Source organism: Dipodomys merriami, unplaced genomic scaffold (genome assembly GCF_024711535.1).
Source record: "Dipodomys merriami isolate MVZ:Mamm:240054 unplaced genomic scaffold, mDipMer1.0.p SCAF_7, whole genome shotgun sequence".
NCBI lineage: Eukaryota > Metazoa > Chordata > Mammalia > Rodentia > Heteromyidae > Dipodomys > Dipodomys merriami.
The window spans coordinates 65,984,731-66,012,080 of NW_027206290.1; the positions used below are offsets into that span (position 1 = coordinate 65,984,731).

At 46.7% G+C, this 27,350-nt stretch overlaps 1 protein-coding gene across 3 annotated transcripts in view; it reads left to right on the top strand.

Annotated features, from left to right (window-relative positions):
• Nucleotides 1-26,839, top strand: part of Rassf2 (Ras association domain family member 2) — a 48,360-nt gene extending 21,521 nt beyond the window's left edge. For all 3 annotated transcript variants that reach the window (XM_070006831.1, XM_070006830.1, XM_070006832.1), the window contains 10 exons: nucleotides 856-946; nucleotides 3,943-4,018; nucleotides 7,207-7,358; nucleotides 10,922-11,007; nucleotides 12,470-12,630; nucleotides 13,530-13,631; nucleotides 15,814-15,865; nucleotides 17,889-18,010; nucleotides 19,332-19,429; nucleotides 21,089-26,839. In XM_070006831.1, coding sequence (XP_069862932.1) covers nucleotides 888-946; nucleotides 3,943-4,018; nucleotides 7,207-7,358; nucleotides 10,922-11,007; nucleotides 12,470-12,630; nucleotides 13,530-13,631; nucleotides 15,814-15,865; nucleotides 17,889-18,010; nucleotides 19,332-19,429; nucleotides 21,089-21,158 — 978 coding nt within the window. In that variant the 5' untranslated portion in view covers nucleotides 856-887 and the 3' untranslated portion in view covers nucleotides 21,159-26,839. The remainder of the gene's footprint in view (nucleotides 1-855; nucleotides 947-3,942; nucleotides 4,019-7,206; nucleotides 7,359-10,921; nucleotides 11,008-12,469; nucleotides 12,631-13,529; nucleotides 13,632-15,813; nucleotides 15,866-17,888; nucleotides 18,011-19,331; nucleotides 19,430-21,088) is intronic.
• The last annotated feature ends 511 nt before the right edge of the window (nucleotides 26,840-27,350 follow it).

The following is a 27,350-nucleotide window of genomic DNA, read 5'->3' on the forward strand; positions in this document are numbered from 1 at the left end:
GTATGTTCATATACATGAATATGTGTATGTGCATCTTTTACATATATTTAAATAAGATTCACAGCTTATCTGCATTTTTTCAGAATGCAGTTATTTCCCTTAATAATGAAATTGCCTTTCACAGTGTCCCCTGCCTCTTTTTTTTTCCTGTACTGGTCCTGGGGCTTGAACTCAGGACTTGGGCAATGTCCCTGAGCTTTTGTGCTCAAGGTAGCACTCTACCACTAGCGCCACAGTTCCCTTTCTGGCTTTCTGGTGATTAATTGTAGATAAGAGTATCACAAGCTTTCCTGCCGAGGCTGGCTTTGAACCATGATCCTCAAATCTCAACCTCCTGAATAGCTAAGATTACAGGCATGAGCCACTGGTGCTGAGCTACCATTTTGATGCTGATTGTAGATCGTTAGCTGGGGCTTACACACAGCTCAATGTGGGTGTTCTAGGTGGTTTCCCATCCCTAGAGAAGTCTTGCTGTTCTTGTCAGCAGAGTTTCTGGTTTGTCCTGTGAAGGTTCCTTAGGAAGGAGGCTCACAGATTGCTCTTGGGACCAACTTGGGTGTCGGTCTTCTCTGGGACTGAGACATTTGTTCTTGGAATAGCCAAGGATTGGCATTTTTCTTGGCAGCATTTTTTTTCTTCTAAAAGCCTGCAGTTAGCAGAGGCAGCAGCCAGGAGTGTGGCATCTTACTAGCCCTGGCCTAACATTTGGCAGCCCAAGCAGTGGGTCTTGAGGAATAGGAGCCATGTAACTGAGGTTTTTTTTGTCTTCTTTCGCCCCTTGCCACCTGCTGTCCAAATCCTTCCAAGTTTCCAGAGACACAACCTGCCTGATCAGTCTTCTTCTTTCAATTATAGGCCTTTCCTGCTGAGGAAAAGAGAAAAAGAGGATGGACTACAGCCCCCAAACTTCGCTAGTCCCATGTGGACAAGACAAATATATTTCCAAGTAAGATTTTTTTTGGGTGTGGGCTGGCATTGGGGCTTGATTTCAGGGCCTGGGTGCTATCCCTTAGCATTTTTGCTCAAGATTAGTACTGCTGTACCATTTGAACTACACCTCCACTTCCAGCTCTTTGGTGGTTAATTGGAGATAAGAGTCTCATGGACTTTTCTGTCCAGGCTGGCTTTGCACCATGATCCTCACATCTTCACTTCCTGAGTACCTAGGACTATAGGCATAAGCCACCAGTGCCTGGCTTGGCATAGGGCTTTTTTGGGGGAAGGGGTGTAGGGGTTCGTTGCTGTTGTTTTTTCCTGCTGTAGTGTTGTGTCCTCAGCGCTAGACTCATGGTAGAACTTTATAAATGGGAACCATTGGAAGAGGAGTGGCCCTCATGCATCAGAGAGGATGTGAGAAGGATCAAAATAGCTGAACTTGCAGCCAGGCTGCAGCTGTAGATAAAAGCAAGCCCCTAAGCCTAGCAAAGGGAAGCAAAGAGAAGCAGGACAACAGTATCTTTTAGGGGCTTAACTAGAGGTGAATCTTGGAAAGTTTCCAGAAAGAGGAATTAGCCGATGGCTACTTGCTATGACCTGAACGTTCACGTCCCCTCAATGTTCATATGTCGAAATCAAACTCTCAAGGTGTTGGTCTTAAGAGAGTAGGCCTTAGAGGGGTGATTAGATCATGGGGAAGGAGTCCTTGCCAGTGGGGTTAGTGCCCTTTGCAAAGAGGCCTGAGGGAGCTGCTTAAGGGATGCAGGGAGAAGGTGCTATCTGTGAGGAATTGGCCCTCATCAGATATCAAGTCTGAAGCACCTTGACCTTGTACTTCCCAGACTCAAGAATTGTGAAAAGTGAATTCTGGTTGTTTATAAACTCTTCAGTCTATGGTAGTGTTTGCTTTTGTCCCTCCCCCCACACCAACAGCCTGAATGGATTAAAATACTGATTACTATGTCATGGGGAAGGGTGTGTGTCTTGGCTGCAGTACTGTTTCCTGGGGCTGGTTCTTGCTAAAATTGGGCATAGAGCTGGGTGCTGATAGCTCACGCCTGTAAATCCTAGATACTCAGGAGGCTGAGATCTGAGAATCACCATGGTTCAAAGCCAACCCAGGCAGTAAAGTCCGTGAGACTCTTATTTCCAGTTAACTACCAGAAAACCGGTAGTGGTGCTGTGGCTCAAGTGGTAGAGCGCTTGCCTTGAGCTGAAGAGCTCAGGGACAGTGTCCAAGCCCAGAGTTCAAGCCCTAGGCCCAACAACAACAACAAAAAAGTAAAAATTAAAATAAAAAAATTGGGCATAGATGCCTTCTGAATGGAAGGAAGAGATTCATTGCTTTCTGTGCATTCATGCCTCCACTCAGAGTTTTGCTTTTTTTTTTTGCTAATGTGACAGAATTGAGCCAAAATTGATTCCTCCTGCCTGCCATATTAGAGAGCCAGGGTTTCACAGGCAAGCACCCTACCCGTGAGCTACATCCCCTTCCATTCCCCCGTCAACGTTTTTTCCATTGTAAGTTTGAGAATATATTTTTATGTCCAGCACAGGAATTTTACATATTGGCTGTTCCCCATCTTAAACAACCACAAAACACAAGTAAACAACAACAAAACCCCCACAAACCAAAACCAAAACCCCCTATGTTTAGTTTATCTGAGACTATAAATTGTTTGTAGACACACCTGCAGATACAGATGGGGGCTGTATGAGATTCAGAACATTCTCATCCTTTTGTTCTTCCCCAGGGACTCCACCAGCCAGTACTTTCACATCCTGATTTCTGCAGCATGTTCATCTTCAGTTTTAAGTCATTTGCAGTCACATTCTTTGCTAATTCATTCCAGCTGTGTACAGTTGACTCCTTCATGTAGGTTTAGCTTGTCCTGTGTTTCTGGGAAATTCCAGTGGATTTTTTTTTTTTTTTTGACTTCTCATGTGGTTTGAAGGACTGAACCCTGTCACCCCCTACCTGGGACCAAGTGAAAGCACGCGGCTGGCAGCATCTTCAAGTTCCTGCACCCCCCAAGAAGTACAGCAGCATGCACTTTTAGATACTTGGAAAGCCCTTCTATCAAGAATAGAACAGTGCCAGGGCCCAAGCCCTCTCCTGCTCACTTCTCCTTAGATGACCCATTTTCTGAATCCTTGTGCCTGTTACAAAGTTTATACAAAAGGCATAGTACAATATATTCTCTTCAGGCTGGGAATGTGGCTTAGTGGCAGAGTGCTTGTCTAGCATGCATGAAGCTCTGGGTTTGATTCCTCAGTTCCACATACACAGAAAAGGCCAGAAGTGGTACTGTGGCTCAAAGAGGTAGAGTGCTAGCCTTGAGCAAAAGAAGCTCAGGGACAGTGCCCAGAACCTGAGTTCAAGCCCCAGGACTGGCAAAAAAAAAAAAAAAAAAAGTATGGTACAAAATGTTCTCTTTGCTGTCTAGCTTTTTTTTTTTTTTTTTTTTTTTTTTTAACAGTACTAGGGATTGAACTCAGGGTCTTGTGCTTGCTAGGCAGGTACTCTCCGGTTTGAGCTGTGTCTTCCGCCTCTCCTCTTTCTCCCTCTCCCTCTTCCTCTCCCTCCCCTCTTCTCTCTCTCTCTTCCTCTCTCCCCTCTCCCTCCCCCATCTGCCAGTCCTGGGACTTGAACTTAAGGGCCTGGGCACTGTCCCTTAGCTTTTTCCATTCAAGGCTGGCCCTCTACCAATTGAGCCACACAGCTCCACTCTGGTATTTTGACAGTTAAGAGATAAAGACTCTCACAAACGTTTCCGCTGGAGCTGGCTTTGCACTGTGATCCTTAGAGCAACTTTTCCTGAGTAGCAAGGATTACAGGCGTGAGCCACTGGTACCCAGCTGGTGGGGGAAGACGGTGATAGATGGTTTTGATGGAACTTTGTATGTGCACACACCTGGATGGATACAGCTGCCCCAGGGCAGGCTGGCAGTGAGAAATGGGGAGCTGTATGACCTCCACTGAGAATGTTGTCTTCTTTCTGACAGGAATGAACTTCTCCTGCATCTGAAGACCTACAACTTGTACTACGAAGGCCAGAACCTGCAGCTCCGACACAGAGAGGTGCTGTGACCCGCCCCCCCCCCCCAGGGTAGACTGGGCTGTTCCTAGCGGGCAGGAGCCTTCCAGTCCTTGTGTCTTAGGTTCCCACAGTCTCTGACTCTTTTTGCTATAGCAAACAGCCTCACGTAAGACTCCAGTGGGAGTCCCTGGGTGTGGGCCCGGTTTTGTTCTGGAAAAGATGAATTTCTGTTCTCTGCTGTGGGAGTGTAACTGGGCAGCAGAGCCTCACAGGGGCATGTCCAGGGGGAGAAGATGTTGTCCATGAAGGGACTCTGCATGCCCAAGCAGCTGTCCTCTAGTTGAGCAGTGACTGGATCCAAGTTTTGTCACTGTCGTGACGGCCTTACACAAACTCTGTGATAACGTGAAGCTTTTCTCCCTAACTCTGGCCCTGACTGCTTTTTTTCAAAATGCTCCCTGCTGTCCTTCTGGCTTTTCCCCGTCCCTATCCTGACACTGAGCTTATCCTTCCTGTATCTGTTTCTGGAGAGCCAGTGGATCAGATAGATAGTGGTGGAGTAATTTATACTCAAGTGTTCTTGACTGATAAGAAGGCCTGTGGAATAACCCCTCTCAAACACATTTTCAGGTTATCAATTTTCCGTGGCAATTGAATCCACAGGAAGAGATAGCAGATGGTGGTGGAATTTCAGCTGCAAAGGCAGACTGTTTGAAGATGGTAGAGGGGATGCTGTGGGCTAGGCTGTGTACCTCAAAATGTAAGCTCTCCACTTAGGCCAAGCCTTATTGTGGGTTAAGTCTACCCTGCAATCACACAATGTATACTGATGCCAGGCTGGGCCTCTGGAAGGGCTGTATAAAAAGTCAGTGCTTTCACAAAGCCTTTTCCCCAGAATCCCCAAATGTCCTTCCATTCTTCCACCTCCTTTTGTTCCCTGCTCCCAGGGATATATGCCTTTGGTCCAGGTTGGTTGCTCATGGGGAAGATATCATTTTACCCCAGGGGTAGGGGGGGAGGGAGGCTTGTCCTAAAGTGGTGACTATGGCCAAGTCTCATGCCTCTGAGGCCTGTCCATAAACATGGGTCCAGAGATCTGGAAGAAAGAAAGCTGGCCCTTTTAGACATTGTCTTCAAAACTTGTAATCATTAGTGACTGGGAAGGAACAAGACTGTGATCCATAAAGTAGCTCTCCTGAGTGGGTCCTGTGGAGTCACTCGTGAGAGTGCTCTACTGTGGAAGGACCAGAAGCGACATCCACATTTCTGTGCTAGGACGTAGCCATGTCCCGAGGCGAGCTTCACATGTCTCTTCTTGTTTAGTCAACAACCTTTGAGTACAAATCTGGGAATCCCGCAGGATTTAGGCTCCTCTTGGAGTCATAACATAGCATATCACCTTCTTACAGGCGCTGGGAAGTTCTGCTAAGAAATTTGATTAACACTGCCTCTCCCAGATCATAACCACTTGACATCCTTTTAAGGCAACAGTTCGTCTGTTGGAGGAGGTGGTGTTTGTTCTGCAAATAAACTTGAAATATTGCTTTAAATTCCCTTCACCCAGTATAGCTAATGACATATTATTTTCCAGAGCAAGGGAGGGGTAAGTAGCCAATGCAAAGATCCAATTCCTGATTCGATTAGTATGGCTAGTAAGGTATTCTGGATTGTTATTATTATTTTGACAGAACTGGGGCTCTGAACTCAGGGCCTTGTACATTTAGGCAAGGGCTCTACCATTTGAGCCATACTCCAGTCTTTTTTTTTTTTTTTGGTCGGCCGTGGAGCTTGAACTCTGGGCCTGGGCCTGGGCACTGTCCCTCAGCTCAGCTCAAGGCGAGCGCTCTACCACTTGAGCTACAGCGCCACTTCTGGTTTTCTGGTGGTTTATTGGAGATAGGAGTCTCACGGTCTCTCCTGCCCAGGCTGGCTTTGAACCGCGATCCTCAGATCTCAGCCTCCTGAGTAGCTAGGATTACAGGCGTGAGCCACCAGCGCCCGGATCCAGTCTTTTCTTTTGTTTCAGTTTTATTGTTTTATTTTTCTGATACAGTCTAAAAGTCCTTTTGCCCAGTGCTGGCACGGATTATGATCATCTCATTTAAGCTTCTCTTATTTATGCTTTCCATATAGCTGGGATGACAGTGGGTGTCCCCATACTCAATTTTTTTATTGGTTGGGATGGGAGTCAGGTTTTTTGGCCTGGTCTGGCCTCAAATCACAATCCTCCAAATCTCCACCTCCCTAGAGTACCTAGGGTTATAGGTATGAGCCACCTTGCCCAGCTATCTTCTGACTTTTTTTTTTTAAGTACTCAGTATAAAAACAACAAGAAAGACCTTGACAAATTGTACATGCATGCTTGACTTTTACAGCAGCCATCTTGTTTTGTGGTGCTGGGGATCAAACCCACAGCTCTGTTCATAGGGGGTAAGTATACTACCACTAACTGAGCTACACTCCCAAATTCTTCATAGCTGCTTTTGTGTTGACTTTTAAGGTCAACTTCTGCATGTCAGGGAACTTTTTTTTTGTCAGTCATGGGACTTGAACTCAGGGCCTGGATGTTGTCCCTGAGCTTTTTAGCTCAAAGCTAGAACTCTACCACTTTGAGCCACAGCATCACTTCCAGTTTTCTGGTGGTTAATTGGCAACTGGAGTGTCATGGACTTAACTGTCTGGGCTTGCTTCAAACCCTGATCATCAGATCTTAACCTCCTGAGTAGCTAGGATTATAGGCATGAGCCATCAATGCTGGGTATCAGGGAACTTTTTAGCAGAGTATGCCTTGGGGCTAGGACATATGTGAATGTCATTCACATCCTGTGACTACAATCCCTGTACTTTCAGCTTGAACACATGAAGGATGTCATCTTTGTGTGTGTGTGTGTGTGTGTGTGTGTGTGTGTGTGTGTGTGTGTGTGTGCACGTGTTGTCCTGGGGCTTGAACTTTGAGCTTGGGCACTGTCCCTGAGCAATTTTGCTCAAGGCTAAGGCTCTACTACTTGAGCCACAGCTCCACTTTTGCCTTTTTTTGATAATTTATTGGAGATAAGAGTCTTGCTCTGGCTGGTTTCAAACCATGATCCTCAGATCTCAGCCTCCTGAGTACTAGGATTACAAATGTGAGCCACCAGTGTCTGGCTGAGGATGTCATCTTTTGTACCCAGTGTGGTGCTGGCTTTGGCAGGGCTTTTCTGGGTTCATCAGATGGATTGCTTCATGGCAGGAAGAAGATGAGTTCATTGTGGAGGGGCTGCTGAACATCTCCTGGGGGCTGCGCCGTCCCATCCGTCTACAGATGCAGGATGACAACGAACGCATTCGCCCCCCTCCATCCTCTTCCTCCTGGCACTCTGGCTGCAACCTGGGGGCTCAGGGGTGAGTCAGGAGAGGTGGGATGAGGGGGGACCAAAGTACCTGGGGGCTTCTGTATGTTCTCAAGTGGTAAATGCCATGGGCTTCCAGCCAGCTTGATCCTGGCTCCTTTGCCCACTTGCTTTGCCTTGTGATGAGGAGCAAGGGGCCAGCAATGGAGTAATTGGATCTCAACCTTTCTGCACAATTATGGATGGAGGGAGGAGGGAGAGGAGAGGGAGGAGGGGAGGGGCTGAGAGGGAGGGTTGTCAAGGACAATAGTGTGTTCTCCCTTGTGGAAAATTCCAGTCTCTGGTTGTGTTGCTAGTGGCTTGCTAGGCCAAGCCTGCAGACTCCTCCCTCTCACCCCTCCCCAGGACCACATGTCATAGGACACTGAGAGAGCTTGAATCTTCTGACCTGACACTGGCACTCTTGGGGAGAATCTCTAAGGTCAAAGGAACATTTCTTCATCTGAGACACCCCTTAGAGGTCAGCCATGGGCTGACCTCTGGGAAATCCCCTCCTCTGGTCCCCACTGGGAGGCATGAAGAGAATTGTGTCTGCTCCTCCTCAATCAATCTCACGGCTACATCAGAACTAGCCCAACCCTGCCATGATCAGAACTAGCTCAATGTAATCTTGCCAGAACCAGCTTACAAGTTGTTTTTGAGAAACTGTCACCCCTGGGGTAAACCAAAACTCAAAACATCGATGCTCTACCTGATAAGAGGATTGTATTCCTGACAGGAAGGCTTGCTGGCATAAATAAAACCAAATTCTCCTACTTCTCTGAGTGACAGTTGGTTTCTCATCAGTCTGTTTTCCTATAACAAAACAAATAACCAAATGCATGCATCTAATAAGGTGTGCTCTCTCTGTGTGTGTGTGTGTGTGTGTGTGTGTGTGTGTGTGTGTGTGTGTGTGTGTGTGTGTGTGTTAGGGACTTTGGGTTTTTGTTTGTTTCTTCTTGTTTTTCTTTTTCTTGCACTAGGCATTAAACTCGGGGCTGTTTGCTTTCTAGGCAGGTATTCTACCACGTGAGCCATTTTTGCTTCATTTTGGTGCCAGTACTAGGGCGTGAACTCAAGGCCTGGGTTCTTTCCCTTAGCTTTTTTGCTCAAAGCTAGTGCTCTACCACTTAAGCCACTTGCAGCTCCGTTTGCAGCTTTTGGGTATTTAATTAGACATTTTCTGCTTGGGTTGGCTTCAAACCATGATTCTCAGATTTCAGCCTTCTGAGTAGCTAGGATTCCATAGGTGTGAGTCACTGGTGCTTGGCTTTCCCGCCTCTCTTTGGGTTGCTTATTTTGGAGGTAGGATCTTGTTTTCTGCCTGGGCCAACCTGGACTGTGTTCCTCCTACTCGTGCTTCCCTGTGTCACTGGGGATGATTCAAGTGCACCACTGTACCCAGCCACTGTGCTTCCCCGTAGCTGAGAAAATAGGTGCACACTACTGCACTCAGCCATTGGTTGAGATGGAGTCTCACAACTTTTCTATGTCGACTAGCCTGGAACAGCAGTACCCTGATCTTCACCTCCTAAGTAGCTAATATTACAGGCTTGAGCTACCACACCCATCCTGGACTTGGATTTTTAGGATCAAGTGACTGGCTTTGTTCCCTCTCAAAACTTGCTGATGTTGGCTGCATTCAGGCCCAAGCTTGGGTGGAGTGTGCTGGCCCCTGCTTGGCCAAAACCACAGTGATGTGTTCTTTAGTTTAAAAAAGGGTTAGGCCATTTCTGTTGGCCACACGGAACATTTTGTTAAATTCTGTTGCCAAATCTATCTTTCCCTACATTTGAGAGAGTGACCCTGGGGCTTATCTGGGTTCCTTTGCAAAGGATTTATGAAGGACTGGACACTGGTGCCTCATGCTTGTAATTGTAGCTACTCAGGAGGCTGAGATTTGTGAGGATTATGCTTCAAAGCCAGCCTAGATCTGATCTCCAATGAATCACCAAAAAACTGGAAGTGGCACAGTGGCTCAAAGTGGTATAGGGCTAGCCTTGAGCAAAAGAGCTCGGGGAGAGCTCAGGCCCTGAGTTCAAGTCCCATAACCAACAACAATAATAAAAAAGAATTTATGGAGAAAAGTCTTGGCCCATCTGATTGGGCAACCTTTTTTGGCCAACTCCTAACTTTATAGCTTTAAGCATTTTCACCATGCTTGATTTCCAATGGGCCAACCCTGCTTGAACCTGAAAACTCCATCATTACATTCTATTTCCTAAGTGAGAGGACTTTAAAAATTTGATCATGGGGCCTTGGGCTGGGCTGCTGAGGGGCCCTTCAATCTGAGCACTTGTTTATTCCCATTTGCCTGTGCCGTCAAGCTGGTCTTGATTGGCTCTTGAAGTCTACAAATAAGTCTGGAGTTTTCAGGAATGTGTCCTGAGTGCTTGTATCACTGTGTTCAGAAGGATGCCGACGCCAGAGGGCACTGGACCAGAGAGTGGAATATGGCTGCCTTGGGTACTAAGAAGTCATCACAGATCCTGAGAGGATGCATTCTGGGGTTCTTAAGGCAGCGAGTTATAGTACAACAGATATTCTTGTAGGCACCAATGGCTCACGCCCCAGCTACACAGGAGGCTGAAATCTGAACATTGCAGTTCAAAGTTGAAAGTGCAGGCAGAAAAATCTATGAGACTTATGTCCAATTAACCACCCAAATGCCCAAAGTGGGAGTGTAACTCAACTTGTAGAGCACCAGACTTAAACAAGGAAGCTAAGGGGCAGTGCCCAGGCCCTGAGTTCAAACCCCAGTACTGGCACACATGCACATGTGCGCGCGCGCGCGCACGCGCACACACACACACACACACACACACACACACACACACACACACACACAGAAATTGAGATTTTTCAATTTTATCTTCCCTTAAAATCATCACCCCTGGATTACAAGGCCTGTCCTGGGCTCATGAAGCCCAAACCTTTCTCACAAAGTTCAGTACTTTGTAATCAAATGTGATTCTCCTTCCTGGCCAGGTCTTAAGTCACATTGCTTCCTGTGGCCCTTTCTCCAATGTGGCTAGGGACTCTATCCTTGCAATACTGTGGATACTGTTAGCAGCTCCAAGGTTTCTCTCAGAGTGGCCAATCGATTTTCCTTCATTTCTTGTAGATGCCAGAAGCAATTTCTGATTTATTCCTCTCACAGAAATGAATCCAGACTGGAATCCTCTTCCAAGAAACAAATGGCTGTTAACCAGGAGTTTCAAATAAGCCACAAACCAATCCCTACACATGCTTACAAATTCCATGTGGGTAATACACACGCTTAGTCCTGAGGAGTTCTCCTTGCGAGGCTTATGAACTGGATGTTTGCACAGCTCCAGATGCTAAGAAAGAACATCTTTCTTCTCAATTCCCTGCTCTCCAGCCAGTGCCCAGCCTGGGAGTGGGGACCACCTCCTGAGGTGCCCAGCATAGTCTACCTGCATCTTTCATTGCCTGATGTGCGCTGGTACCTGGTCTGGCACTAACTAAGCTTCTTCTTGCAGGATGCAGTGGGGAGTGAAAGGATGTCTTTGCAGAACTAAACCAGGTTTCCTTTTGCTTGTTTTCTACCCACAGCACCATTCTGAAGCCCCTCACCATGCCCAACATTCAGATCTCCGAAGTGGATGCACCTGAGAGCGACCAGACACCAAGCCCCACAGGTACAGGAGGGCACAGGGAGAGGAGACTCGGGGTAGGTGTCACTGGGGGACACCTGCTATAAACTTGGTTTGCTCGGAAATATCTCAAACTCTCTTGCTTCAGGATTGGGAAAGTATTAACAGGAGACCATTAAAATCTCTTTCCTCCAGTTGGTGACTCACACCTATCATCCTAGCTACTCAGGAGGCTGAGATCATGGCTCAAAGTCAGCCCCTGGAGATTCTTTTTTCTTTTTCTTTTTTTTTTTTTTTTGGGGTCCGGTTGTGGGGCCTGAACTCTGGGCCTGGGCACTGTCTCTCAGCTCTTCAGCTCAAGGCTAGCGCTCTACCACTTGAGCCACAGTGCCACTTCCAGCTTTTTTCTGTTTGCTTATGTGGTGCTGAGGAATCAAACCCAGGGCCTCATGCATGCAAGGCAAGCGCTCTACCACTGAGCTACCTTCCCAGCCCCCGCAGCCTGGAGAGTCTTATCTCCAGTTAACCACCTAGAAAACCAGAAGTGGTGCACTAGTGTTGAGCAAAAAGAGCTCAGAAATAGCCCCAAGTTCAAGTCCCACAAACAGCTAGAAATAAAAATTTTAAAAAACTCTTACCTTATCTACCTACCAGTTGAACTTTCCTCTCTAGAAGCCAGCAGAGCACGTCCCTCCCCAGTCAGTCTGTACAAATATGAACAATGCTCACTCACATTTCCTTTGGAGCTGGATGCAATTTCTTCTTTTCCCCTCTTTATACAAGCTACCACTGTGATGTTTTAGCAACATGTTCTGGGATTACAGCACATAAATACATAAAGAACTTCTTCATTGTGTGTATGTGTGTGTGCCAGTACTGGGGCTTGAAATCAGAGTCTGGGAAGTACTCGTTACCTTTTTCTTTTTCACTGAAGGTTGGTGCTCTACTACTTGAGCCACACCTCCAGTTCCAGATTTTTGGTGGTTAACTGGAGATAGTTTCACAGACTTTTCTGCCCAGGCTATCTTTGAACTGTGGCCCTTAGATCTCAGCCTTCCTGTTTCAAAGTGTTCAATTCAGTGGCATTAAATACATCCATAATATTGTGCAATCACACCCATTTCCAAAACTTATTTCATCTTATAAAACTGAAATGAAGGGTTGTAGTTTAGTGATAGAACACCTGCCTCCCCTGCACAAGGCCTTGGATTCAATCCTCAGCCACTGCAACATTATATATGTGTGGGTGAGTGTGTGTGTGTGTGTGTGTATAGGCGTAACTCAAGTAATAGAGGACCAGCCTTGAGTAGTAACAACGATGATTCTGAGTCCCTCGTAAGAGTGGATTCACATAGTCCTTGTCTTTTGGAGGACCAGTTCATTTCACTCAGCATCATCTCCTCGAACTCCTCCATGGTCTACCAAGGTCTTTAGGTCATGCTGGTCCTATGCCAGGCACTGTTCTACGTACTGTATTAACTTTTCCAAACCTTCACTACTTCCCCAGACTCTAGGGGCCTGAAGCCTGTGCAGGAAGACACACCGCAGCTGATGCGCACGCGCAGTGATGTTGGAGTGCGTCGCCGTGGCAACGTGAGGACGCCCAGTGACCAGAGACGAATTAGACGCCACCGCTTCTCCATCAATGGCCACTTCTATAACCACAAGGTAGAGTGGGATGGAGAGGAAAGGGAAGGGGTCAGCCGGGGGGGGGGAGAGGGAGGAAGGTGACATGCCTTGGTGGGCATCTTGTCATCTCCGACCAGGGTCTCCTGGTCCCTAGTGGGACACTTGATAAGCCTGATAAGCCATGTGCTGTTCAATGATTGGGCTGTGGGCAGGCCACAGGTTCTTCTTGCTTTCTGAGGGATCAGAGATCTCAAGTCAGGAAGATCCTTCCCTCCCAAGGCAGTGGATGACTTGTGGGGAGGGGGGAGAGGGGGGTATAAATCAGCACCCAGCAGTAGCCTTGAAAACCCCATAAATATGTGGTCAATAAATGCCCCAATCCAGTCCCATCTAGGTCAATCTGCATGGTACCATCTCTCTCTGACCCCGTGTCTTCTGCAGTCAGAATCAGTGTCTATTCTGACTGTCCCTAGTTAAGAGCTGTCTGGCATCAGAGCTGTGCGCTGCACACTCCACCCCAAGTTGGCTGGCTCCTCCTTTCCTCTGGCTTCTTGGTTCAAGTCCTACATGTTAGAAGCCAGTGGAGCATGGTCAGAGGCCTCCTGCGGCCCAAGTCCCAGGGATGTGGCTTTATGAGCACTTTGCTTGGAGAAGAAGTGGGATTCTCTCTCCCAACCCTGCCTCAACAGACCTGACCTGACCCCCACCACACACACACACACACACACACACACACACACACACCCAGAAAGGTTTGGGGGACTGACTTAGGCGGCCTCCAGAGATGCTTTGAAGACAGGCGGAAGTTCTCTACATTGCCAGGGGGCTCCTAGGGAGCACGTTTTGCACTCCGCTGTCAGTGTGCCATGTACCACCTGGGTTTTAGTGCTCTCGCCTTGTTCCCCCACTCCTATCCTGAGCACCCCCTCTATTGACAGACTTCAGTGTTCACGCCAGCCTATGGCTCCGTCACCAACGTCCGCATCAACAGCACCATGACCACCCCGCAGGTCCTGAAGCTGCTGCTCAATAAGTTTAAGGCAAGTTCCCCTGCTGCCTGCCTGTCTGAGGCATCCCGGTGGGAAGTGGGGGTCTATGGAAGTGTGTGGTTTGAACGTACTGGACAGGGGATTGGGTTCTCTAGACTTACTATGCATGGCCAGGTCTCCCAGCAGTAGACCATCCCAAGCTTCTTAGAAAAGCAGATTCTTGCCAGGTGCCAGTGGCTCACGCCTGTAATCCTAGTAAGTAACTAGGGGGCTGAGATATGAAGATCATGTTCAAAGCCAGCCCAGGCAGGAAAGTCTATGAGACTCTTATCTCCAATTAACCACCAGAAAACTGGAAGTGGAGCTGTGGCTCAAAGTAATAGAGCACTAGCCTTGAGTGAAAAAGCTCAAGGCCAGTGCCCAGGCCCTGAGTTCAAGCCCCACAACTGACAAAAAAAAATATTACAGTTACTGAGCAACATGGCATACACCTGTCACGTCAGCCTCTCAGGAATCTGGAATCAGGAAGATGAAGGGTCTAAGCTAGCCTAAGCATACACAGGACTAGATCTCAACAGAGGGAGGTAGTGGTGTTGGCAGTGCCTGTCATCCCAGAGACAGCTGGAAGCCTAAAACAGTAGGATTGTTGTCCAGATACGGGCTCCAAACAAATTAACCAGTACAAAAACAGTTGGAGATATGGTTCAGTGGTCCAGCACTTGCTTAGCAAGCATGAGTCCCTGAGTTGAGTTCAAACCTTAGTATAAGAAAAAGTTGCTTGCTGGCCACAGTTGCATATGCCTGTAGTTCCAGCTACTCAGGAGGCTAAGGCTTGATTGCTTTAGTCCATGAGTCCAAACTAGTCTGGGAAATATTGTAAAACCCTATCTCAAGAGAAAAGAATCAGAATTTTAAAAAATAATCTTGGTCTTCAAAAGAATTATTCAGGGATTATAGAAACAGAGTCACCAGACCTTGAAAGCCTCATGCACGTCTACTTACACATCTAATTATATCTCACTCTTCAAAGTAGGATCCCCAATCATGTTCTGGGGATATGTGTGCTGAGGCTCCACAGGGGTGAGACTCCAGGTCTAACCTGGAGTCTATGGTAGCTTGTAAAGTACCTGAGGGTTGATGCTTCTCAGTCCCTAATGGATATATGACTGCCCAGTCCCCTGAAGGCTGGTGGCCCAGTTTTTCTGTCCTTTCCCTCCCAGTTGCCAACTCAGCAGGTCTAGGGCAAGAACTAAGAATCTGCTTTTCTTTGTTGTGAGTTGTGGGACAGGCCTGGGCACTGTTCTTGAGTTTTTTCACTCAAGTCTAGTGCTCTACCACTTTGAACCACAGTTCCACTTCCAGTTTTCTGGTGATTAATTGGAGATAAGAGTCTCATAGACTTTTCCTGCCTGGGCTGGCTTTGAACCGCAATCCTCAGATCTCAGCCCCCTAAGTAACTAGGATTACAGACATGGCCACCAGCATCTGGCAATATTCTTATTTTTAATGGGAGCCAGTGTAGCTGAGAACACTAGGCTCTGGGTTTAAAGGGCTAGGGACCCAGCTCAGGTGGCAGAGCACCTGAGTTCAAGGGCCTGAGTTCAAATTCAAAATCCCTTGCCTGGTACTGGTGGCTCACACCTGTCAATCCTAGCTACTCAGGAGGCTGAGATCTGAGGACCACATTTCAAAGCCAGCCCAGGCAGGAAAGTCCATGAGACTCTTCAGTTAACCACCAGAAAACCAGAAGTGGCACGGTGGCTCAAGTGGTAGAGTGCTTGCCTTGAGCTGAAGAGTGGAGGGACAGCACCTAGGCCCAGAGTTCAAGCCCTACCACTGACAAAACAAAAAACAAAACAAACAAACATACAAATAAAAAAATTAAAATCCCAAACCTTCTGAGTACAAGTTACAAACTTAAGAACATTTCAGATTTCAGATTTTTTGGATCAGGGATGCTCAACTGGTGTAATTGAGGCACATATTGCAAAATCTAAATAACTCTGAAACCTGGGACTCTTCTTGTCCTAATAATGTCCGATAAAGGATGCTCAGCCTGTGTTGCCTGTTATTATTGGTGAAGTTATCTGCTGGCCCCGCCTCCCTGCCACTGTGAGAGCTGTAAACAAAAAGCCCTCCCTCAGAGAAGTGTAAACTATGGCTTTCTATATTGAGGAGGGGAGAGAGGCTGGCCGCTAGGATGGTTAACCCGTCTCTTCTGTTCCTGATTCAGATTGAGAATTCTGCAGAGGAGTTTGCTTTGTATGTGGTCCACACCAGCGGTGGTGAGTAGAGACGAGGGACACAATGTGCTTTAAAACTTAAAATAGCAAGTTGAAAAAAGAAATACCTCAGTCTCATCCAGCTGTTGCCTGGGTTTTAGAACCTTCCAAATGTTCTTTGCTTCCAAGCGTGGTGAGCTTGCTGGACAAGCCGCTGGGAAGTGCCATAGATGGGAAGTAAACTCAACTTAAAGTGGCTTTTTCTTCTTATTCTTTTTTTCTTTTTTTGTCAGTCATGGGACTTGAACTCAGGGTCTGCACACTATTCCTGAACTCTTTTGCTCAAAGCTAGTGTTTGAGCCGCAGTTTTTTTTTTTTCTCGTTGTTAAATGGAGGTGAGTCTCAAGAAAAATTTCCTGCTCATGCTGGCTTTGAACCATGACCCTCAAATCTCTTCTGAGTAGCTAGGATTACAGGCATGAGCCACCAGCACCCAGTTCCTCCAGCCCCCACCACGTTTAAAAAATTGTTATTATAAAGGTGATATACCGAGGGGTTATAGTTCCATCAGTCAGGGAAAGAATACATTTCTTTTTGGACAATGTCCTCCATAAAAACTTTTTTAAGGTCTAGAGGCCTAGTGCTGGTGCCTTATACCTGTAATCCTAGCTACTCAGGAGGCTGAGATCTGAAGATCAAGTTTGGAAGCCAGCCTGGGTAGGGAATCTTTATCTCCAATCAAGCACAAAAGCACCCCCTCAGAAAATAACAACAAAAAAAACTGGAGCAGAGTTGTGGCTCAAGCAGTAGAGTGCTAGCCTTGAGCACAAAAGCTCAAGGACAGTGTCCAGGCCCTGAGTTCAAGCCCCAGTACTGGGACGCGCGTGCGAGCGCGCGCACGTACACACGCGCGTGCACACACACACACACACACACACACACACCACAAAGAGGAAGATAAACCCTATACTTCCTACTTAGCATCTTCCAAGAAGTCTGAGGCATGGTGGTATTGGGGAGAGAGAGATAGGGGAGAGGTTGTTTTGCCCAATACTTACATAGAAATATACAAACCAGTCTCCTTGAGAGGCAGGGTGGGCGAATACAGTCATAACATTCAATGTATGCATGTGAAATGGAGCCAGGGAACTTGAAGGGGTGAGTATGGTTGGGAAAGATAGAGGAGAACGATGAAAAGGGTGACATTGCTTTTAAGATACATTGTATTCAGTGTCCAGGCCCTGAGTTCAAGCCCCAGTACTGGGACGCGCGTGCGAGCGCGCGCACGTACACACGCGCGTGCACACACACACACACACACACACACACACCACAAAGAGGAAGATAAACCCTATACTTCCTACTTAGCATCTTCCAAGAAGTCTGAGGCATGGTGGTATTGGGGAGAGAGAGATAGGGGAGAGGTTGTTTTGCCCAATACTTACATAGAAATATACAAACCAGTCTCCTTGAGAGGCAGGGTGGGCGAATACAGTCATAACATTCAATGTATGCATGTGAAATGGAGCCAGGGAACTTGAAGGGGTGAGTATGGTTGGGAAAGATAGAGGAGAACGATGAAAAGGGTGACATTGCTTTTAAGATACATTGTATTCATAAATAGACGTGTTGAATAATTCAATTATTCAGTTATTATCAATTCAATTATTATCTTTTATTAAAGATAATAAAATAAAAAAGCAAACATTAAAAAGCAAATGTTTCCTGTCAAGCACAGTAGCTCACACCTGTAATCCTAGTTACTCAGGAGGCTGACATCTGAGGATGGCAGTTTCGGGTCAGCCCAAGCAGGAAAGTCTGTGATTCTTATCTCCAATTCATCAGAAAAAAGGAGGAAGTGGAGGCTTGGATCAAGTGGTAGAATGCTAGCCTTGAGAGAACAAAGTCAAGCAAATCCCTGAGTTTCAGCCATCCCTCCCCGCCCCAAAAAGTGAAAGACAAAAAATGTCTGATGTGCGTAGCCACACCTAAGATGCCTGGGCTATTTGGACCCCCTGACGACTACTTTGGGCAAGAAAAACCTCAGGCCAAACTCAGCACTGCCCATGCTTGTGTGTAATTCCAGAGAAACAGAAGCTGAAGACCACGGACTACCCCCTAATCGCCCGCATCCTCCAGGGCCCCTGTGAGCAGGTGTCTAAAGTGTTCCTGATGGAGAAGGACCAGGTGGAGGAAGTCACTTACGACGTGAGTCCCCTCTGATTGGATGGTCGGTCCTCAGGTGGGTGGGGATTTGGTTGGAGTGTAGCATGACTTTTTAGCCAACAACAGGTCCCCTCTAACTGCCATTCTTTAATACTGTCTTAGAGACATTTGAGGGTATGCCCCATGTGAATTGTTAAAGGTGGGTTAGGGTTAGGGTGGTGGTGGTGGTGGTGGTGGTAGTGGTGGTGGTGTTGGGAGTGATTTTCACTGAAGAAATGATTTTTTATCCTTTTAGAGGAACTATAAGAGGTTTGAAACATTTTTATACTCTCTTAAGAGCACCAAAAAGTTAGCAGTGCTGTTTTTTTTTTCTTTAAAACCTCACCTTATGTATTAGTCAGCCTTTGCTGTAGTAACAAACATCCCTCAAGTCTCAATAGATGGAACAACAAACACTCATGTGTTCTGTATGTGATTCTGCCAGCTGTGAAGCATCAACTCTGCTCTGGGCTGTGGGTTGGGTTCTACATTGTGTGTCTCGTTCAGAGACTCAGGATGAGGGGACAGTGGCTACTTGGGGCATGTTCTTTAGGGATGATGGCTGGAGCTTCAGATACCCAGGTTAATCACACATGCTCATTTGAAACCTCTACTCAGCTTGAGCATACATCATAGCTACACACATTGCAATGACCAAAGTAAGTCACACAGCCACGCTCAACAATAAGGGTGGAGAAATGTCCTTCTCCCATCAAGGAGAGCTGATACAGCACTCAGGTAAGGATTCTGATGGGAGAGAAGAAGCTGTCCCCTAACTTTAACTCATCTGGGAGTCTCTCACAGTTGTTCAGAAGCTAACTTCCACCTGAATTCTTGTTTGAGACCTAAGACAAATTGTTACTCAGAACCACAATAATTCCTCAAATTCTCGCAGGGGAGAATAATGAGGTATACACACATTTTTGTTATTTTGTTCTTTGTTGTTGTTTTCTTGCCAGGAAAAGAACCAAGGGCTTCGTACATGCTAGGCAAGCATTCTACCTCTGAACTAACCCCAGCCCTAAGGGATTTATTACATGAGTTCAATTTATTCTCTGTACCACTGTATCCAGAGAAAATGTTTTTCACTATTGGCCATCACTCAAATTGTGGCGTGGAGGCACAAGGTGGGAAGTGAGAAGTTGTGACCTGGTGTCCTAGAAGTCATGCAGGTTCATTTGCAAGGTCTGGCTCTTACCTTTAAGGGTTAGTGGGAAAACAGATTTTTTCAAGGCTGTGTACCTTCGAGGAGAGGAATACACAAGCCATTGCAATCATGCCAGGAGGGGTGTGTACCCCAGATTGACTTTGTCACCTTCCTCAGGTGGCCCAGTACATAAAGTTTGAGATGCCTGTCCTTAAAAGCTTCATTCAGAAACTTCAAGAGGAGGAAGATCGGGAGGTGAAGAAGCTGATGCGCAAGTAAGTATGGCCCTAGGGGGCTGGTTGGGTTTCTCCTTGGGCTTCATCAAGAGGGGTCTCTGGGTGCCCTGCAGGGCTACTACTGGGCTGCTGTGTGTGACTGGGTCTTGTGGGTTTTAATCAGGGGATACCTATTCATAAATCTGATCTCAGATAAGGACATGAAATTTAATTACTGTTGTTTCCCCTACTTTTTGTCAGTTTGGGGGTGGAGGGGAGTGCGTGTGCTTTTGTGTGCTTGTGTGCCATACTAGAGCTTAAATCAGGGCTTGGCTTTTTTTTTTTTTTTTTTTTTTTTGCCAGTTATGGTGCCTGAACTTTGGGGCTGGGCGTTGTCCCTCAGCTCTTCAGCTCAAGGCTAGTGCTCTACCACTAGAGCCACAGCACCACTTCCAGCTTTTTCTGCTTATGTGGTGCTGAGGAATTGAACCCAGGGCCTCATGCATGCAAGGCAAGCACTCTACCACTGAGCCATCTTCCCAGCCCCAGGGCTTGGCTTTTTAAGAATCAAAGTTGGTATTCTTTTTTCTTGCTCTTTTTTTTCTTTTCTTTTCTTTTCTTTTTTTTTTCTTTTTTTGCCAGTCCTGGGGCTTGAACTCAGGGATACTGTCCCTGAGCTTCTTTTGCTTAAGGCTAGCACTCTACCACTTGAGCCACAGTGCCAATTCTGGAGTTTTTTATTTATGTGGTACTGAGGAATCGAACCCAAGGCTTCATGCATGTTAGGCAAGCACTCTACCACTAAGCCACCTTCCCAGCCTGTCAAAGTTGGTATTCGACCACTTGAGTCACACCTCCAGCTTGTCAACTACTTATTTTGATATGATCATCAAAATATTTCCCCTCCCCCTTCTTTTTACAGAAGAACTCCAAAACATGTTGGTTTAAAATCTCTTTGGAATCTTGATTCTTTTTTTTGGGGGGGGGGCGATCTAGTCGTGGGTCCTGAACTCTGGGCCTGGGTGCTATCCCTCAGCTCTTCAGCTCAAGGCTAGCGCTCTACCACTTGAGCCACAGCACCACTTCTGGCTTTTTCCTTTTTGCTTATGTGGTGCTGAGGAATCGAACCCAGGGCCTTAGGCATGCAAGGCAGGTGCTCTACCACTGAGCCACCTTCCTAGCCCCATCGAATCTAGATTTTTAAATAGGGTTGGTGCACTCACCCACAGACCATGGTCCCCATACCCAGTGATGGCTAGAATCTCTTCTATAAAACACAGGCACTGGTTGTATAGGGTTGAGCCATATGAAGTTTCCATTTTGAGAGTTCCCCCTCCTGAAGGTAAAATATTGGCAATTTCATATAATGCACCCTGGATGAAGGTTAGTGAGCCACTGTGCTTATAAAGCTCTGTGCACAGTTCCTTGGTCATAGCAAGCACTCAGCAGGGCCCTTATTGCTGCTGTTGATAGTTTCACAGGTCTACCCTTCTTTTGCCAAGCCTTCCTAACCATTGTAAAATGATCTAATTAGGAGTTGGCATCTTTATTCCTGCTGAGGAAATGAACACAAGCAAGGAAGCAGGCTATGTGGCAGAAGCAGAGGGACAGGCACACACTTTCCCTGGTGTACCTGCTGCTACTTGGGTTCTGGGAAGGCCCCCAAGGAGGGGCTGTGTTCCCCACTGGCCTCTACTACAGGCTGTTTCTTGCTCCCAGGTACACTGTGCTCCGGTTGATGATTCGACAAAGGCTGGAGGAGATAGCCGAGACCCCAGCAGCAATCTGAGCCACAGGAATGAGGGGATCTAGACACCCCAGGGGCTGTCACCGACCAGAGAAGACACACAGGAAGCCAGCCACTTTCTTTCCCTGGAAACATTGAAGCACAACACTCTCTAGCTCCATCATTTGCTACATGGAACAGGATGGGGAAGCCAGCAGACAACTCCATACCCCTAGATCCCTGGTTTCCTCTTTTTCACTTGTAAGGACTTTTATTTCTGTCTGGAGGACCGAAAGTATGTATGTGCGTGTGTGCATGTGTGTGCACGCACGCAATGCAAGTCTATGTGCCTCACTGTGTTTTATACATGCAATTAATTCCAAGCAACCAGCACTGGTGCCATAAGGCTGGCAGAGGTGCTGTCCTGGGCAGAAGAGACAGATGAGGGGCTTTGGATGAAAGAAATCTTTTTCCCTTCAGTGCCTAGGCAGTCGCACAAATTGGTCTATGTGTGGAAGAAAAGAAGTTCCCACCAGCTCACCCTTTGAGGACTTGTAAGTTCAAAGAAATTCTCCTGTTGGGCACTGTGGCTCAAGCCTGTAACCCTATCTATTCAGGAGACTAAGATCTGAGTATCCCTGTTCAAAGCCAGCCTGGGCAGAAACATACATGAGACTCTTATTTCTAATTAACTAGCAAAAAGCCAGAAGTGGAGCTGTGGTTCAAGCCAGAAGGGGCTCCGTGGACAGCTCCCACGCACTCAGTTCAAGCTCCAGTACTGGCACCCATCCATATACAAAGAAATTCTCCCTGTATGTCTTGAAGGATGAGGTGAACATAAAATCCTTGGAAATGAACACAATAGCCAATTTGATGGCAAGGAAAAGATCATGGGATAGATGCAATGAGCTGACAAGTTTCTACACTGGAAATGTTCATTGATCACTTTCAGTAAGAGGAATGTGCAGTTGTGGATGCCTGAAAGAATGCATGCAGCCTCTGTCTACACTCCCTGGCCACTGTGAGACTCAGCAGAGCCTGCCTTTTTCACCCCGCTGCCTGTCCATTTCCCGGGTGTCCCGTTGGCCATGTGGGCCGGACTGGCTCGTGCTTAAGGCCTGACTTGATCTGGGTTGGTAGACAGGAAATTTCCAAGATCCATGCTTAGTGAAAGGGCAGGGTAGAGGCCACCTGTGGGAAGGGCAGGTGCCTGGGAACAGCCCAACTTCCCATCAGGGAGAGCCTTCCTGCACTGAGAGCTGGGGCTAGGTGTTTGCAGTCAAGGGTTTATTCTTCCTAGCCTCTGGATTCCTGAGAGTGAGGGCTTTCTCCAGGAAGGTATGCAGAGCTGGGGGGCTGAGGGCAGGAGAACCTCTGGCCAGCACCCTGAGGGAAAGGTGGGCCTGTGGGAGAGAGCTTTTCCTGCCCTAGGCACTCTCCTCTCCCCAGACATGCCTGTGTTTTTGGCCTCCAAGGCCTCTTTAAATGCTTCTCAGTTGTAGTTTCTCTGTGAATTTATAAAAAGATAGCATGCTGCCACGGGGCACATTGCCAAGGATCTCTTAACAAGCCTACTTCCTCCCCAGGGGCAGCACCCCCTAATCCCCCCAACCCTGGAGAGTTGAAAGCCAGAGGGTCTGAGTGTCAAACACACACACACACACACACACACACACACACACACACACACACACACACACACACACACACACACACACACACACACACACACACACACACACACACACACACACACACACACACACACACACACACACACACACACACCCTCAATGGATCCCCCCCCCCCAAAGCACAGACTTGAGGGTGGGGGCGGGGCTAAGGGGCAGGGCAAAGCTCCCTTTGTCACTGATGAAAAGAGCAGTTTTATGTTCAGACATACTCCCAGATTTGCATGTGTGTGTGGGGGGGGGAGGACGGGACTTGGCTGAGATTTTTTTTTTAATCTCTCTTCCAGTTATTTTTATCTTGAATGTTCAAAGCCTTCATCACTCCAGTAATTCTCCTTTTTTTTTGGGGGGGGGGAGGGTGTGGCTGAGAGGAAGAATTTCTGCAAAGCAAATGACTAACTACTAACTCTTCTTGGACAGCTATTTCTGGTTTATAAAAGTTCTCGTAATTTGCACTAGCTCTCTGATCTGATCCTGTTAGATATGGAAATGTCACAGAATGCCAGTTTGCCAAGTCACTTTCCAAGAACATGAGACCAAGGAAGACTTGGATTTTAAAGGTAGGGTTCAGGGCAGAAGTGGGAGGTAGCATGTTAACTTACCACACATTTTCACTAGTGCAGACCACAACAGACATCAGTTTCTCATATCCTGATGATCTGATCATGGATTTTGGAAACAGCTGGGCACTGGTGGCTGGTTCTCGCTACTCAGAGGGCTGAGATCTGAGGACCACAATTCAAAACCAGCCAGGGCAGGAAAGTCTATGAGACTCTCTGCAGTTAGCCAGCAAAAAGCCAGAAGTGGAAGTGTGGCTCAAGCGGTAGTGCCAGCCTTGAGAAAAAAAAGCTAAGGGACAGGGCCCAAGCCCTGAGTTCAAGCCCCAGCACCAGCACATACACACACAAATTTGAAACGCAGCTAGGGGTACAGCTCAGTGGCAGGTCCCATGTGCATATGGCCTTGGTTTAAACCCCTGGCACCTTTGAAGCAGCAGCAGTTGAAATGCTACATAGCAAGGACCAGCTTTTCTCAGTGTATTACATAGCTGGCAGCTTTGAGGTCCTCAGCTGATTTGTGTGGGTTATGTAATTGTGTGCAATGATCCTGAAATTGTATAAAAAATACAGACCCAAAAACCAACTGAAGACCAATGTAGAGGGATTTTGTTTTGTTTTGTTTTCCCCCTACTTATGAAAAGCAGTTTAATTGCATCTGGCTTTTGTTTTCTTCCACCAAAGGTTCAAGTTACTAGGAGATCAAGTGGAGGAAAAGGCCCCAGTCCTTTGGCTGGGATGGGGGTGGGGTGGAATTAAGCACAAGGTCACATTCTCTGTGATCAAGTTCGTAGAGCCGTGATGACTTACAGGGCTGAAGGGCTGCTACTTGGGGAGCAGAAGAGAAGCACAAAAGATAGATTGCCAAGGTGTTGGTAAAGAGTGTGTACCCTTGCTGGGCACTGGTGGCTCATGGCTGTAATCCTAGCTACTCAGAGTCTGAGATCAGAGGATCCCAGTTCAAAGCCAGCCCAGCCCGCCCCCCCAAAAAAAGTCCATGAGAGTCTTCCCTCAGATAAAGCGGTAAGTAGGGCTGTGGCTCAAGTGGTAAAGCACCAGCCTGAGTGAAAAAACTTAGCAATAGTGCCTAGGCCATGAGTTCAAGCCCAAGTACCTGCACAAAGGAAATAAAATACCCTGGTTTCCAGGCTGGTTGGACTTCAACTTGGAGTTGAGGATGAATAGGAAGGATAACCAGCTCTCCATGATAAATTGGCTAAGGCTCCAGGTCAAGGTTAAGTTTTAAGATACACTGAAGTTTCAAAAGGAAATGGTGGTACAATTCCCTCCTTCCTACCAAAAAGAAAATACCCAGTCCTGGAAACTTCCAGATGAAGATATTTTGTCATTGTGCTTGTGATGTATGATAACATCTCCCTTCCAAACCCATTCTCTGTGTAAGATATCCTGATTGATAAGAATTGTTTTCTGTGGAGCTGAGTGGTTATTTGGTGTCAGGAGAATGGAAAGAGAAAGGAGGCAAAAAGGGAAAGGAATGCGTGCGTGTGTGTGTGTGTGTGTGTGTGTGTGTGTGTGTGTGTGTGTGTGTGTGTGTGTGTGTGTGTGTGTGTGTGTGTGTGTGTGTGTGTGTGTGTGTGTGTGTGTGTGTGTGTGTGTGTGTGTGTGTTGCCAGTCTTGGGGCTTGAACTCAGGGCCTGGGCCCTGTCCCTAAGCTTTATTTGCTCAGGGACTTGAGCCACAGCTCCATTTCCAGCTTTTTGGAGATAAGAGAAATAAGTGTCTCATGGACTTTCCTACTCAGCTGGCTTTGAACCACAATCCTCAGATCTTAGCCTCCTGAGTAGCTAGAATTAGAGGCCTGAGCCACCGGAGCCCAGAAGGTCCTTTTAAATCAATAAAAGCAGCTGACCAATTAATCATTCAGCTGACCAACCAACCAAGCAAACAAAGAAAGAAAAATGAAACAAATAACTCATACTTTATTTCAAAGTTTTGTAACCTAATTTGGTGTTAAGGATATATCTCCAAGAAAGAAAGAAATCTCTATATGACCAAGGGAATTTCAATGTCTCCCGTGACCAAACAGTAAGTTGAGGCAAAGACAATAGAGGGGCTGGGAAGGTGGCTTAGTAGTAGAGTGCTTGCCTAGCAGGCATGAAGCCTTGGGTTCAATTCCTCACAGAAAAAGCCAGAAGTGGTGCTGTGGTTCAAGTGGTAGAGCACCAGCCTTGAGCAAAAGAAGCTCAGGGACAGTGCCCAGGCCTTGAGTTCAAGCCCCAGGACTGGCTAAATAAATAAATAATAAAAAAAAAAATAAAAAAGACAATAGAGATCACCGGAACCTCTCAGCCATACAAAACTTTCACGTTTCTACTTAAATTGTTTCTTGCTTGAGTCAGAGGAGATGGCTTTTCCTAGAGAGGCAAAAACAAGCATGAAGGTTTGTTTCAGATATAAGTGGAAATGTTTACTCTGTCCTGGGATATTAAAATTCTCCCTTCCAGGCTGGGAATGTGGCTCAATGGTAAAGTGCTTGTCTAGCATGCATGAAGCCCTGGGTTCAATTCCTCAGTACCACATAAACAGAGAAAGCCAGAAGTGGAGTTGTGGTTCAAGTGGTAGAGTGCTAGCCTTGAGCAAAAAGAAGCTCAGGGACAGTGTCTGGGCCTTGAGTTCAAGCCCTAGGACTGGCAAAAATAAAAATAAAATTCCCCCTTCCCTTCCCAGGCTCGCTCTTTCTTTCCTTCCTTCCTTTCTTTCTCTCTCTCTTTCTTTCTTCCTTTCTTTCTCTCTCTCTTTCTTTCCTTCTTTCTTTCTTTCCTTCTTTCTTTCCTTCCTTCTTTCTTTCTTTCCTTCCTTCTTTCTTTCTTTCCTTCTTTCTTTCTTTCCTTCTTTCTTTCTTTCTTTCTTTCTTTCTTTCTTTCTTTCTTTCTTTCTTTCTTTCTTTCTTTCTTTCTTTCTTTCTTTCCTTCTTTTCCGGTTGTAGAGCCTGAACTCTGGGCTGGGTGCTGTCCCTCAGCTCTTCAGTTCAAGGCTAGCACTCTACCATTTGAGCCTCAGCACCACTTCCAGCTTTTTCTGCTTTATATGGTGCTGAGGAATCAAACCCAAGGCCTCATGCATGCAAGGCAAGCACTCTACCACTAAGCCACATTCCCAGCCAGCCCCCGGCTATTTCTAAACTGAGCACAGAGATGCACACACTGTGAAGGGAAGCCCCAGTTTCCCCCTGGAGTTTTCCTGGCAAATCGCAGACCTGTTTCCAGACTGGTGGTTTCTGGTGTGTGTAGTTGCTAGCATTTCTTAAAGGTTTTGTGAAATATACTTTCTTACTTTTATGGTATATACTTCTCATCAGTTGCCTTTCAGGGATGGAACATGACTGACTGGGTTCAATGTTTGGATCTGAAGTGAAAACCAATCCCTTTAGACATCTTAACGTAATTTGACAAGGCCTCATAGGGAGCCATACAGTTTTGTAACCTTTTGATATGTGTTAAAGCACCTGACTTAGGTCTCATTGAAATAAAGCACTTTTCAAAGAGAAGTCTCCTCGTGGATTTGGGCTGTGTCTCTCCTGGGAGGGGAGTTCTGTGTGGGGAGGGGGTGTTTATAAAGCTAGAGGATGGGAACTTGAAGTTGATTTTCTTCCCTCAAAGTTTGTTTGAAGAGGCCCATAGCTAACTGTCACATTGCTGTTGTTCATTTTCTGTTCTTATAACAAAATGTCAGAGACTGGAGAGTTTAGAATGAACAGAGGGTTTATTTAGCTCATAGTTTCAGTGGCCAGGAGGTTCAAGAGTGCAGAGCCAACATCTGCTCAGCATCTGGGAGCTGGCTGGCTGGTGTTATAATATCAAAGAAGGCATCACATTGTTGACAACAGAGCAAAGCATCCTAGAGAGAGCCACTTCATGATTTTGTTGTGTGATATGGGGGAATTGAGCCTAAGGCATCATACATACCAATCCTCCTCCTCAGTAACTAAGATTATAGGTGTGGGATACCAGTGCCAACTTGGACTCACCTTATAACTTAAAGTCTGT